At 40.0% G+C, this 18,939-nt stretch overlaps 1 protein-coding gene across 11 annotated transcripts in view; it reads right to left on the minus strand.

Moving 5' to 3' along the window:
• The window catches only part of ARHGAP6 (Rho GTPase activating protein 6), a 541,445-nt gene that overhangs the window by 40,731 nt on the left and 481,775 nt on the right, over positions 1 to 18,939 (minus strand). For all 11 annotated transcript variants that reach the window (XM_086386891.1, XM_086386892.1, XM_086386895.1 and 8 more), the window contains exons 3-6: positions 18,169 to 18,240; positions 10,226 to 10,482; positions 7,558 to 7,753; positions 1,967 to 2,022 (exon numbers count right to left, since the gene is read on the minus strand). In XM_086386891.1, the coding sequence (XP_086243017.1) occupies positions 1,967 to 2,022; positions 7,558 to 7,753; positions 10,226 to 10,482; positions 18,169 to 18,240 (581 nt within the window). The remainder of the gene's footprint in view (positions 1 to 1,966; positions 2,023 to 7,557; positions 7,754 to 10,225; positions 10,483 to 18,168; positions 18,241 to 18,939) is intronic.

Raw genomic sequence — 18,939 nt, forward strand, 5'->3', positions numbered from 1 at the left:
CAAAGTAGCTTTATTAACATTTTCCAGGAAGTTTGCCTGCCTTCATCATTACCCTCGCTCCTTTAGCATTTATCACAGTAGGAAAACACAATAGCCAGAAGGAAGTCATAACTCTACACCCTACTTTCATCTCGGACAGCTCAACTTCTCTTAGGTATTGTTCTCTGATGTTAAAATCAGTCAGTGAGTTTATGAATCTGCTCTAGGCAGTAAACTTCTGTAAGTGTTCGTGTGCTCTGTCACTCATTCAGGACAGATGTGCTGCCCATCTGCTGCGTACCAGGCCTTGGTAAAGGTCCTCAAAATGCGGTGATGAGTCAGGAGGCAAAGCCCTTCCCCTCCTCCAGCTCTCAGTCAGGTGATAAACTGGTAACCTCATCAATCACTAATTAGCTCTTAATACTGTGACAGTTGTTCTGAAGAAAAAGTGTAGAGGGTTATGAAGTGATATAACACCATCAATGGTGAGGTGGATCATACTTCATGCTTGAAATCTGACCACTTATTATTATATATATATATATATATATATTTTTTTTTTTTTTTTGGAGAGTCCATAAGCAAATCTCCATACGAAGGTTTTCCCTTGGGTGAATAAAGATATATCTGAGGAATAATGTCTGTCACTAGCCACCTCACCACCTGATAAGAATGGCCATTACTGTCCTGAATGGCTCATCAATTCCAGGTCACTCGCCCTTAGTGTGCACCAGGCAGCCAGAACGAAGCAGGCTTCCATTGGCACCACCCCTATTCGTGACCATTCAAACATACTGTGTTACTTTTCTGAGCGAGAACACACACACACACATATGCGTGCGCGTGCCGAAAGAAAGGACTGTGGAAAGAGCTTGATCTAAACTGTGTGTCTTGAATTAAATGTCTTTATCTCTCTAAGCCTCAGAAGTGGGTGAAAAGGCTTTGTCTCTCAGCTGGTGGGCGAATTCAGTGAGGTAACGTTTTTGAAAATATTCTGCAGCTCTGCACAGGAGGCCTAAGAAATGTTACTATGCTATCTTCTTCCTGCTAGTCCTATTGTGAAATGTTAAATGTTGTTCAGTAGTCTCTTAAGTGACTATTATAAATAAAACCAACCAACCAACCAAACAGAAAACATACTTCTTTTGAAAAACCCCTTTTGTCTGGACAAGAAAAGACACAAGAAGGCATTTATTTCACTTAGTTTCAATAATATGAACAAATATCGTTTCTTCAGCTTCATCCAACTAAAATTATTTTCATTTGGCTTCATTTTTGAATTGCTGGGTTCCTTACTTCTTTCTGTTGGAACCAACAGAGGGAAAATAATATTTTAATTTTCTTTTAGCCAACATATGAATTCTTTTCTCAAAGGAAGGTTTGTCTTTTATGAAGCTGTCATGAACACAGATATCTGTCTAATCATAGGAACCTGCTTCTGAAGCTCTAATACCAAACTTCTTTTGCAAGAAATCTGGAAAGTGTTGAAGGAAACTGAGGGGTACAATCCCCACATGGAAGATGAATTGGGGAATCAATGGTTCCATAGAAAATTAATACCATTATTTTTGAGAAGTTAAAGCTATAAATGTAGCATTTTCACAGAAGAGATATTAACGGGATCACTCATATTGCATTTTAGTAGAAATGGGTACTATATAATTGTTTTCTGTTTATTTTCACTTACTGATCAGGTACGCTCTGAATCTCCTGAATTTACAGTGTCAATAAAATGTTTATAAATTAGTTTTGTTTTGTTGTACATGCCAGGGGCACGTATAGATGTTGTGCTTTCAATTGTATGATCCTGAATCTTTCTGAGCTTCTGAGTTCACCTTTTACTTCTTGGGACTCAATTATACTATAATCGGTGAGATGGTGCAGAAAAGATATTCAGAAATGAATTTGCATAAGCTCGAACTTTGCACAAGGTAATTCACCTAAAAGTCAAGTGAAATGTACAATATCATCTCCACTTTTCACTTACTTGTCTCACTCTCTTTTTTGAGCTTCCAACTCGGAATATCCCCACTGTCTGGAGGCCTGCAAATAAGGAAACAAAATCTTCAGTCCTGTTTTATGGTTTCAAACTGGAGCAAATCAAAATAGATATAAAACAGAATGCCAATACCACGCTGCAACATGCAGGGTAATGGTGACTTGACAGCAATGCACTAATGCTTATTTATGCCATGCTGGATTCACCAGGTACCTAGAAGTTAGCCCTGCTAGCACCAGGATCATTGTACATTAAACACTTCTGGTTAAACATTATTCTTGTGATATTATGTATTTCCACACTTTCTCCATATGAAAAAAATACTGTAACATTTTCTTCATTATACAGAAGAATTAAACATGAGCTTTCTATGAATTTCCAGCCCTTTATCAATTTGAAGATAGATATTTCTTGTCTCACTGATCATAATTAAAGCAGGTACTTATGAAAGAAAATCTATGTGTAAAAAATGATATACTTTAAAAATACCTGGTGTAGAAGTAATGATTTAATATTTTGATTTATTTCTATACAGTCTTTTCTCCATGAAAAAATTATATATAGAGAGAGGAAATGCTGCTGCATTTACTTAATATTATGTCACAAGAATTTTTTAAGCCAGTAAAAATTCTGTGTAAATGTTACTTAAAATGGATACAAAATACTCTATTACATGAATGTGCCAAAATTCACTTCATATTCTCCTCTGAATGACAATATATGTTCCACGAACACATATGCACTTGTTCTGATACCATAACTTGCCGATTAGGAACAACTCTGCACATCCATCTCAGTTTACATTTCTGATTCTCTTGAGAGCATGTCCTAGAAATGGGATTATGGGACCAGTGCATCAAGAAGATTTATCTAGTCCTAAATGTCAGTAGTGCCAAGGTTGAGAAGCCTTGCTCCAAAAAATTAGGTCTCTTAAACAATTGATCACAAATTAGAAAGGTCAACAGTAGTTCCTCAGTATCATTAAATATCCAGTCAACATTCAGATAAGGTTCACCAACTGTGATCGGTTGGTGCGCCTTGCAGTCTCTTAATGTGTATGTTTTCCCCCCTGGCTGTTTATACATTTTCCTTGTCATAATTGGTTTGATGAAGATATAGCACTGATTTCCCACCGTAGATTCCCTCACTGTTTGGATGAAGACACTCTGCAGTGCCATTTATAAGTTCCTTTCTCCCCTTTATTTCCTCTAAAGAGATAGAGTTTTCTCTTATTCCGCTTAGAATTTGGGGGCAAGACTACTTCACAAGAGCTATTACGCACTTCTTTTAAGGGGGCAGAGAATGTGTGAAGGACTTATTTTCCTATGCAAGCCATCAGTCACTGCCACTGCTGATCATCACCCACATTTACTGCTTCATTGCTGGCTTACTTTCTCTTCATTTGGGATAAGGGCAATGCCAGATTGTAACTGCCCATGTCTGTTTTGCTGCCACACGAAGAGGGCTGGTGTGAGAGTCAACAGACCATGAAAACATAGTAAACGGGCCAGCAAACATCATTTGCATCCTGAATCTGTCTGATCCTGAATCTAGATAAAACATTCAGACTCTCAGTATGTAAATGGGATTTTGGTGGGGGAGGGGGGTGTATGCTTTGCTTAATCTATTTTTATCTGGGTTCTTCTCTTGCCACTGAAAGAGTTCTGACTAGTCCAGTATATAATTAAATTGGAAAGAGTTTAAAATCTTAATAACATTATTTCTTTCCATCCTGAAACAAAGTAGACATCATACTTTGTTTCTTAATTCCTTAATGTCTCTTGGTAAAGCTTTGCAGTTTTTTTCACAGAAGTTTCTTCTTATTTCAGGTATTCTAGCTATACTGTATGTTTGATATTAATATAAATGAATTATTTTATTGGTATAGTACATAATATTATTGCTCTTATAGAAGACGTGGATATATTTTTGTATATTTATTTTATGGTCTTGCCACATTGTGTATTAGGTATAAGACTTTTAAAATTGGTTTTCTAGAGTTTCTCAGTTAGAAAATATAATACGCAAAAATATCCAAAAATATAATATAAAAAAATGGACTTTTTATCACTTTTATATCTTATACGTGTTATTCTGAATTTCCAGAATAATTTGAGAGAATCATGCTGAGAGGCTAGTCATTGCTGATTTGCACAAGTACATATTAGAATCAAACACAGAATTATATTTCTTTATCTACAAGATGAGCATAATAAGTATCTGCTTCAAAAGTTGTTCAATGATTCAATTAATCAATGCATATAAAATGCATAGACTTGTATATGGCACCTACAGAGAGATATAGGCCCTGACTGGTCTAAATGAGAATTTCCATGCAAAACAGAAAACTTTATTTTAATAGTGCTGTGTTGTGCTCAGTTGTTCAGTCGTGTCCGACTCTTTGTGACCCCATGGACTGCAGTCCACCAGGCTCCTCCATCCATGGGATTCTCCAGGCAAGAATACTGGAGTGGGTTGCCATTTCCTTCTCCAGGGGATCTTCCTGACCCAAGGATCAAACCTACGTCTCCTGCATTGGCAGGCAGATTCTTTACCACTGAGACAGTTGGTAAGCCCTTATTATAATAGTATGACTTCACAATTTTAATTTTGGCTGCATTATTTTCTTGTTGGTGTGATGGTTTCCAAATAGCTGAAATTTCTACATAAGTGAGATATCACATAAGGGCACTTTCTTCCCACGTGAGACTATTCCTTTGCTTGAATCCCTACAGTCTGGGCAGAAATGCCTATTTCTATGTCATTATTTCCTCAATTATAGTACTTTTCCACTCAGTAAAGGTGACCGTGATTTTGAAAATAACAATTAATAGCTAGTGATTGATTACTGTAATTTCTATGTATCGATTATAATCTAAGTTTTTAATTAATTAATTTTTAGGCAGAGCAGATGACAGCCTTCAGATAGCCAATGCCATTCTCTGATATAAGCTTTAGAGTCATTTTCCTCAAGAAGATGCAGTCCAGGCATTCAGTAACCTTGACTTGAGACAGTCACTGAGAAAAAACAGGTGTCCATCAGAAAAGTCGTAGATCTGGGAAAGAAATATGACATTGCTGTACACTGTCCCAGAAATTGATGCAATCACTTTTCTCTCCTTTTCCTCCCCTTTCCTGGAATGGGAACTAGACCCCGGCCACCTGAATCTCAGGCTTAGGGAATTCAAGTAAGGAGGGCAGGCATAATAAATCGGCATCCCGCCCCCAACTCAGCCTAAATCTGAGACAGAGGAGAGTCTGACTCTTTGTTATGTTGTCTGGTTTTTCGTTTGTTTGTTTGTTTTTGTTTGAAATGTGTGGTTCAGAGAAAGCAAGGATGGTTAAGGAAGTCTGGCCTAATAGTAGAGAAAGCATTTGGTGAAGTAAAAGTGGGGAAGGGTAGTGTACACGAATATAGATGGAGTCAAGACTACTGTCCAAGACCGGTTTATTTTTTTTCCCTCTCTCTCCATTTTTTTTTTGTTTTGTTTTATTATTGAGTGTGTAAGTCCAAGACTGATTTGAGAGAGAATGAAAAGATCTTTGACAAATATCTATAAGGCTAAAGTGACTCAAACTCTCTGCTATCCATTTCAAAAACTGGCAAATAAAGTCTTACAAAAATTGCTTTTGAAGTTTGCCCTTTCTTTGTGATTAAGATTAATATCTGTTTGAATTTGAGCCTGTCTCTTATTTTTTCCAGAGCCATTTGGTCTAAGCATCGTGGAAACTCAGAACAGAATCAGGATCTTGAAAGACCATGCAGGTTATCTTCTTTCCTTTAGGCCCTCAAGTGCACTGGAACTATTTCCCACCCCACCCCCACCCCATGAACTGCCCTGTTTTTCAGTAGTCTTAAAGGAAATGCTATTTCACAGAGTAAAATTCATGAAAATTTATTTTCCAACAGAAAATATAAAGACATGCCAAGTTTTCTTTCACAAAAGCAGTTACTCAAACTGTCACTGCAATTTTGCATGATTGGAGTAGAATTTTCTCATTTAGAGTTCTTTAAAGTGCCTATGGTTACTCTCTACATTCCTTACAAGGAAAAATTATAATTATAAAAGTATGAGTCGCTTTTTCTACCTTGTAGCAAAGTATAGGCTGAATTTATGTATTTATGGTACTGAACTCTTTACTTGCTAAGCTATTTTGAAAAATAATTTTGTTCATGTAATACTGATTGAACATTTACATTGTTATCATGATACTAAGTTTTGGGAATTCCAAATGTCTAAGATACTTTTCTTGATGTCTAGTTTATCTTCTAAGGAGAAGACACAGATAAACAAACACATGAACATACATACATACATCTACATATTAAAATTTTGTATAAGCAAAGTTTTCACACATATTAATTATATTAAGTCACTCATATGTATGTTATCTAGTGATTTCCATATATAACAAATTGATTAATTTTTGTAAAGCCCCACTTTTATTAGAAATAGATGAGAATGTTAATGTAGTTATGTCTATATATCTTCAGGATTTGTTTTTCTGTTTCTGTTTTCTTTATTATGATGAGTACATCACTTTTATAGTAAAAAGGTAATTACAGTGATGTATGTGAATTATTTCTCAATAAAACTGGAAAAAAGAAGCAATTAATAAACTCTTCTCATTCCATAAAATGCATGCTAACGTGATAGCAAACAAATTCAGGTTGTAGACATGGCAGTTTGATGAGCCAAAAGTCTAAAGTTCAACAAAGATTTTAAAGAACTGTACATAGCTTTAAAGTCAGCATATTAAGTGGAACTGAGTTGCCAAAAGGGGTACGATGAAGAAATTTTAAGTGGACATCTTTCCACAAAAATGCAAATAACAATAGAGAAAACTATTGTCCAAAACTACATATTTTCTATTCACTTAAGGAATGGTTTCCCGGTCTCTTCTTTTAAGAAGTTGATTCTTTCTTTTAAAGGAAGCCTTGAGTAACCTCAACATGTAAAGAACATAGAAGTGGCTCTGCTTTGTTTAAAGGAGGTCCTGAGGTCCTGAGGATAACCCCGGAGAAGGCAATGGCACCCCACTCCAGTACTCTTGCCTGGAAAATCCCATGGATGGAGGAGCCTGGTAGGCTGCAGTCCATGGGTTCACTAAAAGTCAGACATGACTGAGTGACTTCATTTTTACTTTTCACTTTCCTGCATTGGAGAAGGAAATGGCAACCCACTCCAGTGTTCTTGCCTGGAGAATCCCAGGGACAGGGGAGTCTGGTGGGCTGCCGTCTATGGGGTCGCACAGGGTCGGACACGACTGAAGTGACTTAGCAGCAGCAGCAGAGGATAACCCAGCCCAACACGCCTTGCCCTCCCTTCAATTTCCTGTCTCCAGTGTCACTTCTGAGGACTCTTTGGCTCTAGGGAGTTTGAATATCATCAAGTTTATCCCCCCTCATATCTTGTTTATCCCTACTGGGGTTATGCCAACACTATGTAAACTTTCTTCACAAAGGAAATTTCGATCTAGAGCCTGATCAAATGAATATAGAATTGAAATTGAATGTTTAAATGAATGATGCTTGAATACATGAAAGTACTTGATTGCTGACACACAACTCTGCTTACCATGTTTTTCAAGATGTTGACAGCAGCTGTCCACCAGCCTCGGGACCTGCCTGTAAATAGGATTCAGGCTGAGTTTCTTATCTCTGGCTTTTTCTTTTTTATTTTGAGCCTCAGCAGGCAAGGAGAGCTGTAATGCTTCCAGCAGTCGAGACTGATTGTCATCAAGATCGGTGATAGAATCCACTGACATTGCACCCTGCAAATTATATACAGACATGAACAAAGAGTACAGATGGAGAAAATAAAAACTGCTTCGCCCAATGCTGTCCAATAAATACTTTTGCCCACTTAAAATTATACTGTTTAATTGTGCTGTTTCTATTTTAAAAGGAAAAAACCAAACACCTTTTGAAAAAGTTGGGAAACCTTCACGACATGGGGTAAGGTACTGACAGTTACAATTTCAACAATAGACAACTTTTTCCAAATGGAAGACAAGAGATGGCAAACATACAATTAAAATAGTTTGACCCAACCACTTCATTCCTTGAAACAAGAAAAAAAATATCACATACTTGATGAATGAGGTAAAGTCAGAGAACGCTTGTGAATTATAAAAAAACAACAACAATTCAACTATGGCTCTAGAAAGTAGATTTTAAAATAGGATTCCATAAACAGTCTTAGTTTGGTTTTCCCCAGAAGTGGCACAATGTATTTTATTAGGGGAACAGTCCCAGGAGATAGCTGTGGGGGAGTGGGGAAATGAGAAAGGCAAGTGAAGGCAGCCAGCAAAGGGAGCCTCGCCAAGCCCGTGACAAACCTGTGTGCAGCTGGAGCCCAACTGCCCTGGGAATCTGGACGATCGTGTCAGTCATGTACCTCAGAGCTATTCCTGCTAAGGAGCGAGGGAGCTGAAGTATTTACCACAAGTCTCCAGAGTCACTGATTAAGGGCAACTTCTGGCAGGGGTAGGGAGGCGACATTAATGTCTTCCTACTTGCAGGCTGTCATCTGCACAGGTGGGTGTCTCTGGCCATCAGAGAGAGCCTCCAGCCAAGAGATGAGGTCAATGACAGGTGGAAAAAAGGCTGGAACGCTAGGAATGGTTAAGAGCTGAGGGTAAGGGCACAGGGCACCAATGATGTCTGTATGGCCACCCACTCTTTGATGAAACCTAGAGGAAGAGGTTGGCAGCTGCTGTCCTAGCAAGGCCTGGACAGAGGGGAGGGCATTGGGGAGGCCCATTGCCTGGGCTCTAGAGTCTCAGAAAGCTCATACATGGCATTTTGGTGTCATTGCCTTGTAGACTTATACACACAGTCTGAGAGATTATGATGGGACTGGAAGAACACTTCCATCATGCAAATTCAAATATTCCAGGATGCTGTCATTTCTTCAATGGTAAACACAGGGAAACCCTGGAAACACCGGTGGGTGGCTCAGGTGCCCCTGAATCTTGGAGAGGTTCTAAATGTTGGAGGCTGACTGAGCATTGTGGATGTTAACTGGAAAGTGTCTGGGGTTTTAACTAGGGTAAGAGTTGATGGCTGGAGATGGCAGATTTGGGCTTTCAGGCAAGAGGAAAAGGAGAGATCTCTCAGTGACCCAGGAAGTTTCAGAGATATTTATCTCCTGATTCAGCTAATCATCAACCAACTTGCCTAGAAACTCAGCTTTCCTGGATTGAAATGTGAAATCTAAAGTGCTAGATAATAGCACGGTGCCTGGAACACAGTACTCACTTAATAAATGGAGCCATATTACTGTGTGCTATGCTAAGTTGCTTCAACTGTGTCTGACTCTTTGTGACCCCATGAACTGCAGCCCGTCAAGTTCCTCTGTCCATGGGATTCTCCAGGCAAGAATACTGGAGTGGGTTGTCATGCCCTCCTCCAGGGGAATCTTCCTGACCCCGGGATCGAACCCATGTCTCTTATATCTCCTGAATTGGCAGGCGGGTTCTTTACCACTAGCACTACCTACCATGTTATTACAGTATTGATTTGAAAGAGGATATGTGTGTGTGTTTCTACAGTTATGTTGGAGAAAAAACCCACGCCCTATTGATAAGAAAAAATCTCATTGTTTATGAAGTAAGTGTAAGTAAGTGTTAGTAGCTCAGTCCTGTTTGATGCTTGGCAACAACCCCATGGACTGCAGCCTGCCAGGCTTCTCTGTCCATGGGATTCTCCAGGTAAGAATACTGGAATGGGTAGCCATTCCCTTCTCCAGGGGATCTCCCCCACCCAGGGGTCGAACCTGAGTCTCCTGCATTGCAGGCAGCTTCTTTATCATCTGAGCCACCAGGGAAGCCCTGCTTATGAAGACCAGTAGCAAATTTACTTAGCCAGGCATAGTTCTTAGATGAGTGAAGAGATTAACAAAAACACTTGGCCCTGCCCTCAAGCCTCACAGTCTCACCGGAAATTCTGGTAACAACAGAAGATCACACTAGAGCAGGATCAGTGGTGATGTTGTAGAATGTTCTGAATATCATGGGTAACCAAGGAGAGGCACCCAACACCTTTGAAAGGGGTCAGGGAAAGGTTGTGAGGGTGTGTCAGGTGTCTCGGGACAATGCAAATTCTCCCTGAACGGGGTTGTTGACAGATACTTGGACACAAACTGTATTTCCAGGTTTCACATAAGCCAAGACTCAGAGAATAACCTTAGAGCTTTTCCGTTGTCCTAACTTCAGTGTCAGAGAAAACACTGGCCAACTCACCCTCCTCCTGGGCCGAGGAGCCGGCTCCGGGGTATTGGGAGACGTTGACTCATTTGGTGTTTCCGAGGTGGAGCTGAGAGATGAGTTACTGCTTGAGAGTTCTTTGTTTTGTCTTTTATTTCCAAATGGGAGGAGGGAAGCCACAAAATCGGAGGCATCCTTGTGCTCGTCCCTCTGCGAGTCCTGCTTGAGTTTATAGGCACGGTCATTCGCGATAACTTGGGATAAGGGCATTCCAAACGCTTGTGGGATGAACTCTGGAATCAAAAGAACAAACATTCAGAGGAAGAGCAGACCAGGGAAGACTCTCAGTCATGTTGCAGACTGAAGGGCAGACATATTCAAATGACTATTTTCTGAAGAACTGATTCATCCAAAAAATATAGAGGTGACTTTTGGGTTTGTCAGGGAGGCCAAAGTTTCTATCTCAGTAAAAGAAAGTCAGTTTGTTTAAAGAACAAGGGTTTTAGAAATCTAGGCTTCCAGCTTTTCTCCATGTATCTCAAGAATGTTTAAAGGAAATAACTTTATAAAGAAAGGTGACATTTTTGATAGGATGAACATGGTCTATACAGGCCATGGAATTCTCCAGGGCAGAATACTGGAGTGAGTAGTCTTTCCCTTCTCCAGGGGATCTTTCCAACCTAGGGATTGAACCCAGGTCTCCAGCATCAGGTGCATTCTTTACTAGCTGAGCCACAAGGGAAGCCCAAGAATACTAGAGTGGGTGGCCTATTCCTTTTCCAGTGGATCTTCTTGACCCAGGAATCGAAATGGGGTCTCCTGCATTGCAGGCAGGTTCTTTACTAACTGAGCTATCAGGGAAGCCCCCTCATAAGTACACCATTTTACAGACTTAAGTCTTTGATTGATGTCTCAAGAACCCCCAAAGCTTACAAGGCCTGAGAAGACTCTGTGCATATACATTTATTCAACAGGCACTTACTGAATACCTATATGTACTGTGTCAAGCTATGCAGTGGGGAGTATGCTCTTGCAGGCTTCAGAATGTGGGGTGGGGTAAGGGAGTAGAGAATCAGATACATAAATAATTATAATTGAGTCTATCATGTGCTATACTGGCTTCCTTGGTGACTCAGTGATAAAGAACCCGCCTGCCAATGCAGGAGACCTGGATTCGATCCCCTCTGCGTAGGGAAGAGCCCCTGGAGGAGGGCATTGCAACTCACTCCAGTATTCTTGCCTGGAGAATCCCATGGACAGCGGAGCCTGGTGCGCTATAGTCTACGAGGTCTCAAAAGAGTCAGACACAACTGATTGACTAAACCACCACCACACGGGCTGTTAAGAGAGATGCAGAAAGCCTGAAATTCAAGTAAGTGGTTACACTTCGAGGTTCCAAGTCAAAGACCAGCGCCTGAAATGACAACCCAAGAGGCAGAGGAGCAGCTGGGGAAGGAGTTTGTTCAGTTCTTTCTTTGTGTTTTTTGTCCCCACGTGCTGCCTCCAGTTGCTGGGTTTGTGCTGTCACTCTCGTGATCTACATTCAAGCCATTCTCCTGGCCACACAAAGAAGTGGGTTCTCAGCACCAACTATCTGGTGAAGGGCCCAGGATATAATGTGTTACATCCTCCAGGAAGGACAATTTTGGGGAAGGAGCATCATGGAGATGGAGACAGTCGCATTCTGGATCTCTAGAGTAAATCCATTTGTATACACATACATTGTAAGCACACCAGTCCTTAGGGCCAGGCATTTTATTGGTAATACTTTACATTCATGCTGAAAAGCATTAAAAATTAAATTAAATGGATTATTTCTGTGAGGCTCAAAATTACATCTCCTAGCAGCAGAAACTGGAGTCTAGCCTCACCCTTGTTTTTATAACCCTTGTGAATAAAACCAGAATGATCAAGGGAAAACAATTCAAAGGTTGAAAAGGCGAACATTAAATCAGGTGGAAAGAGGCTCTAAAAGGTTTTCCCCTTTGATCCATGGCAACAGCTTGAACATCACCGGGCTAGTACTCAAATCTGCAGTAAAAGCAGAAATGGCACTTGAAAAGTCTGCACCTCTTGTTCTGTCAAAACATGCAATTTATTTTGAAGTGAAAAATCAAAACTTCCACATTTCTGGATTTTCAGAGGCTGCTTCTCACCCTCTATCACCAAACTAGTCGACACATGATGATACAAAAAATAATTTAGGCATTTGTTTTGAGGATCAATGTGGACAGGGTAGTAAGATCCAATAGTCACTGCTGGTAAAAAAAGGTCATTTTCACTACTAGCAAAATTAGAGACCAAACAGGCAGCTCAGGATTTATTGTGTTTATCAGTGCTATCTTGTCTATGGGAATAATCAAATAGTTTTCCTTCAGAAAGGTTGGGCAAGTCTAGGAACATGTATATGGCAAGGCTGACAGCTATTTGGAATACATAAAAACTTTTGGAGAGTAATAACACCAGAAAGGACATTGATAAATATATCAAATGACCTGTGTCTGCTCAAGTAGGTATATTCATAACAGGGATTTAATATGACATGAGGAGTATTGATTTCTTTTCGAGACATGTTATCCATATAAAGGGAACCAACCAGCTTCGGCTAGAGATTTCTAATATCCTTGGCAAAAAAAAGAAATATGGTTTCCTTCGGTATCTGTCATTTTTCATATCTAAAAGTCTGTTGCTCTACTTGTAAATTGGAATCATGGAATACAAATGAAGCAGATGGAATGCATAAAGTCATTCTCCCCAAATGACTCTTTCACTTCTCTTTTCTTTCCATTCAAGAGATGCAGCCACGTATAACAGGTTTTTATTTCTAATAGGCTTTCTTCCCTGGCTGAGTTTATTTATTCTTTCAGTGGTAGTGTTTTGATGTAATCTCTTTAATTTCTCATTGCCTTCTCCGGAGAACTCTCACAAGCTTGAGAGAGGAGATAGATCCCTCTATGCCCTGAACTTGTGTCACAGTGTCTAGTCTCTGGAAAGTTCTCGGCAGGGTTCCTTGCATATAATTGCTTCTCGAAATGTGGTTATTGTAAAAGCAAGGATTTAGCCCAACCGGGTTGAGCAAAACCTTCCTTTTTGTGTAAATAAAGTGCTGGGCACAGGCTTATCTGTGGGCTTGAACCTCTTCTGTTGGAGGGAAAAGGAAACCTACGGACTCTGTGCTGATAGCTGTTAATAAAATTGATAATGGGTTTTTCAAACCATAAAGACATTAACCAAGAGTCAGTGTTTTGGGGCCAGGGACAGTGTGTATCACATTCTGATCTACTGTCTGTGCTTCCTGAGGAGATGGCATCCCCTGCCATCCTCACTGCAGACTGTCTCTGTTGCCTCCCCGTGGTCCTGAGCCCCTGGAGGTGGTGTGCTGGTCTCTCAGCTCCCTGCAGCAATTTCCAGATCCTTCCCTCCCACTGCGTGGCTGAAACCTTGGGCTGCAAGCTTCCTTGGCACCCCTGCTCATTGCTATCTTCTATCCTGGCAGTCAGAACCCTTGGCCACCATCATCCCAGGTGACGTGGATGTCTACCTAAATGACCCATCTGATTCTCTATCCTCACATCTCCTCGACTTCCTCCTCCTCTTCTCTTTTCCTGCATGCCGCCTTTTTCACCAGCTCCCTTGGTCCCAATCCTGGACCTTACCTTCACCAGAACTAAGTGCAGGGCAGCAAAGGAGACACAGATGTAAAGAAGAGACGTTTGAACTCAGAGGGAGAAGGAGCAGGCAGGATGATTTGAGAGAATAGCACTGAAACATATATATTACCATATGTAAAATAGATAGCCAGTGGGAGTTTGATGTATGATGTAGGGCACCCAAAGCCAGTGCTCTGGGACAATCTGGAGGGATGGGGTAGGGAGGAGAGGGCTGGGGTTCAGGATGGAGGGGACACATGTATGCCTATGGCCGTTTCATGTTGATGTATGGCAAAAACCATCACAATACTGTAAAGCAATTATCCGCCAATTAAAACAAATTAAAAAAAAAAAAAGCGATCTGGCATCTGGATTCAGGCTTCCTCCCTCCACTGTTGTCTCACACCTCCAACCCAGATCATGTTTTATACTGCGGTGTGACAGTCCTTTCAAAGATACCATTAAGCCATCCCTCCTTAATTTAAAGAGTAGTAACAAATACCTGATGTTTCAACTGTTATTTAATATGACACAGAATGAAGTTGTATCAGCTATTCTTCTATAGGGGCTACTTCACAGCTCACATGTAGTAACACGTCTAGACAGGGAGGGACAATAAAACATGGCATGATGTCATTTCAGCATAAAGAAAGGTGCTAGACCCGGACTATCACCAGAGTTTACGTCGATAAACATACGGCATCATCCGAAAGTATCCTGTAGAGTGGGGACCTAGCTCCCAGACCTAGGCTATGGTAAAACCTATTCCCCTTGTGCTCTGATTAGAAAGAATATTAACTGGAACAAAGCAGCTATTTTTAAACCTTTTTTTTTTTTTTCCCAAAGTGATTCTTTTTGACAGAAGAAAGAAATTTTCTGAAGTTCTGAAAGTTGAAAAAATACTTTTGGGATGCCAAGTAATTTAACTAAGAGAAATGAAGGACTTAGAAGTATTCTGTATGAAAATATATGTTTTCTGAACCAGCATCAATCCTGGCTTCCAGATGGAAATTATAAGTCATATGGGCACTGCTTAAAGTGGCAGGAGGGACACAGAAGTGTCACAGGATCTGCTGCATATTATGTTAAGGCAATTTAGTAAAACACGGGACATGATTCAGTCTGATTGAATCAATTAATATAGCAACAAATCAAACATTTAATGAGTCACTCTATTGGGAGAGCAATTTGATTCTAAAAAGCTGCTCCTATCTATTTTTAGATGACTTAACCCAAAAGGTCATTTAGAGTTTCCTGTTTTCCTTCTTTTACTCTTGAATTCAAATGATTGTCATTTTTCACATGTGCAGCTGTTATGAACCCAAATGGTAATATTGGAATGGAAGAAAACAATGTGAACTGGCCACAACTGTGAGAGCCCTGCGCACTGCTCCATCACACCCTGGTTCCCAGGACATCCATGTGATGGACGTGTGGCCATACAGAGGACTTTCTAGTCAGGAAAAAAGCCATGTCATTAAGCTTGACTTAAGCCTAGGATATCATCTTTTTAACTATCAAAGCTACAAACAAACAAACACAACCACCTCTTATGCCATATATCTTGATATTTCTTTCCTTAGTTGGATGCGTGATGTATCCTTTCCTTGGAATCACCAGAATCCGCCTTCCTTTTCCCAGCCAGCACACCGTGCAACCTCATAGAACACTGCCAAATTTTCAGTGAGCCTATATAATATCTAAATACAATTTGGTCTGAAAAATGTATACTAGCCCAGTGCATACTGGTTGATTACTTCCCCTGGCCCTTTCTGCCCAACCTTTTGGAGAAGCACACATACATCTCCCTCTGCTGAGGGAATTAAAACATCTGCAAAAAAAAGAAATGCTCATTCTGTTTCATTTAACATGAATGGGCACTTCTGAAGAATCACCTCAAGTCTACACTTTGAGTGTTCAGATCCCAGTACCAATATCATCATCCTAGAATAAACAACTTTAAAGATAACACATTACTAATATCAGTCTGGATGATCCCTTTAATAAATCTATAACACCGAGGATCACTCTAATCTAACGAGATAAAGATGGCTCATGGCAGGAATAGGATGAGTAAAAACTCTAGTTTAAAAAAGCTACCCTGGCTACTAATATTTATTTAAAATATAAGGCCATGAATTTATGAATTAATTGAACAGAATACAATTTTTCAGACAATGATGGGTAGCTGAAGAAGAGCAAATATTGTTTGCATTCATTATGCTAGCATTAGATTCTGCTACAGTAGACTGTGCCCTGATGAGTAAACTGGTTAGTATGGACCAGAGTTCTCATCTTAGAAGGTGCACATTGGTAGTTATAAAATGACTCATGCCCAGTACCTATAGAGACCAATGGGGTCAGATTTTCAGGGGAACTGGGATATTTAAAGGCTTCACAAATTATTCTACCAATACAATGTAGTCAGGGGCAGGGATCCTTGATATGTTCATGTCCTTTCCTCCAGCTGGAGGTAAACATTTGAAATGTCTGGAGATATTCTGGTTGGGGGCAGTGGTACTGGCATCGAGTGGTAGAGACCAGGGACGCTTATATTAAACATCTCAGACAATGTGCAGGACAGCCCCCACAGCAAAGAACTGTTTCGTAGAAAATATCAAGAGTCCCAAGATTGAGATATCATGCTCTAAGGGCAGTAAAACACTAGTTTTCTATTCTCTAGAATTCTTTTTAAATTTTATTTTTAAAATTTATTTTTTAATTGGAGGAAAGTTGCTTTACAATATTATGATGGGTTCTGCCATGTGACAATGCAAATCAACCGTCATCATACACATATCATACATATATATCATATATATCACCTCCCTCTTGAGTTTCCCTCCCCACCCACTGCCCCACCTCTCTAGATCACAGAGTGCCTGCAACTTCTCGCCAGCTATCAGTGTCATACATGGTAGTGTATATATGTCTATGCTACTTTCTCCATTCGTCCCACTCTTTCCTTCCCTCACTGTGTCCGTAAGTCTGTTCTCTATATTTGCATTTCCATTCCTTCCCTGCAAATAGGTTCATCAATACCATTTTTTTCTATTAGGATTCTTTATCTCTTTTTAGTCCAAGAACCAGATGTCATGACCCTTTAGGCACAATTCAAGATATGGGTGTAGAGTCTGGGATCAGTGGTGTATCTAGGTCTTGTCTAATACTTATCACAATGCATTTATTTTTATACCTTTGATTTCATTGCCTTTCATTACTTTCAAGCAGAAATTTGATCATTATATAAAAGAACGCCAAGGCAAGACATATGGCCTCCCTTACTCAACACTCATTCACTATGACACATAAAATGGAAATACATTCATATGACCACATCACTCAGCAGTCATTTCATATGAAGACATAGAAACAAGCCACAAAAAGATATGCTGGGCTAATGGGGCCCAGGTGCCCATTATGTGGGCTCAATGAATATTAGTTAAAAAGGAACACAAATACCTCTGCTGCTGCTGTTGCTAAGTTGCTTCAGTCATGTCCGACTGTGTGCGACCCCATAGACGGCAGTTGACCAGGCTCTGCCATCCCTGGGGTTCTCCAGGCAAGAACACTGGAGTGGGTTGCCATTTCCTTCTCCAATGCATGAAAGTGGAAAGTGAAAGTGAAGTCGCTCAGTCGTGTCTGACTCTTAGCGACCCCGTGGACTGCAGCCTACCAGGCTCCTCCGTCCATGGGATTTTTCAGGCAAGAGTACTGGAGTGGGGTGCCATTGCATTCTCCGCCAAATACCTCTGACAGAGTGGCTAAACTATTGGTTTCCTAAATATCCACAGAAGGGGACAGTATGAAGAGAGTCAACCATTCCCAAAACCCACAGGGCAAAAAAAAAAAATGAGCATGCTGTGATCTAACATTACAATGCTGACAACAGCCCATCTTCACTAACCATGAGGATGAGACTATTTCTTTCCAGTAGAAATGGTAGGCGAATCCAAACTCTTTGTCATTCAACTAGCCCTGCCTAACTATCTAGATTTGCCAGACAGCTGGTTAGCGTTAGAGATGCTATCCATGGCTACTCAACCCAGGTTTTCCTTATACACTGCTGATTGGCCAGCTTCATAATTGGAACCATGAACTTGGCATGAATCATACTTTGCTCAAACCAATTGAACTCATCAGTTCAGTACAGGGCCACTCAAACACAAAAGAATAGACCCAAACTGCCTTTAATGGCATTCCACTGTAGACATCCAGTTTACATAATAGAGTTGAACCACGTAAATCAATGCAATTCAGAAACCCCAGCAAATTCAACCAGTATGCTCCATGGAAGACACATTTGCTTTAGTTCATTCTGTCTTTTACCTCTGTCTTTGTTTTTCTCCTTCCCGAGTGAATCCAGTTTCTTTCTCAAAGATTTCTTTCTCTTTTGTCCATCTGTAAATATTAAAAAAATGAAAAGTTGTAAAAACAAGCAGATAAATGACAGTTTACATTTTCAATAAATACATTTCAGCAGAAGTGTGACCTCTCACTTTACTCATAATTTGGCATTTTATTATTTTTTTTAATTTGGCATTTTAAACAGAATATTGGCCTTGAAAATACGTGAAAATTCTTAACTTGGATTGAACTTATAGCCAGAATCTTGGTGTGTGCTCTTTAATTCGATTTCAACCATGGAAAGTACAGAAAACTTGTTTCCTTCAGAAGCCATTTAGTTTTGACACTTAGATATGTTTGCTTTTACTATTACATGAGTTTCTTCATATTTATGCAAACTAATGTCATCTCAAATTAAATCTCCATGAGAGGGGAGTCAACAGTACACACAGCTTTGACATCCATGAGCTAATAGAGTGTAACTGAATAAGGAAGTGAATTTGGGGTCCATAGAACTCAAATCTAATCATTGTTACACCATTTACTAATCTTGTGACTTTGGATAAGTCTCAGGGTCCTCAACTATAAAATGGGAATTTCATGGAGTTGTTGTGAAGACTAAATAAAATGTTGCATATAAAGTGCTTAATGGGGAGCCTGACACATTCTATAAATTCAGATCTGTTCTCTTTCAAGGTAGGGGGGTCGGGTTTCATAGTATTCCATAGTATGGCTATACCATAACTTAATTAA

This window comes from Bos grunniens, chromosome X (assembly GCF_055505025.1).
Source record: "Bos grunniens cultivar Pamir isolate PY7600 chromosome X, Bosgru_T2T1.0, whole genome shotgun sequence".
Taxonomy (NCBI): Eukaryota; Metazoa; Chordata; class Mammalia; order Artiodactyla; family Bovidae; genus Bos; species Bos grunniens.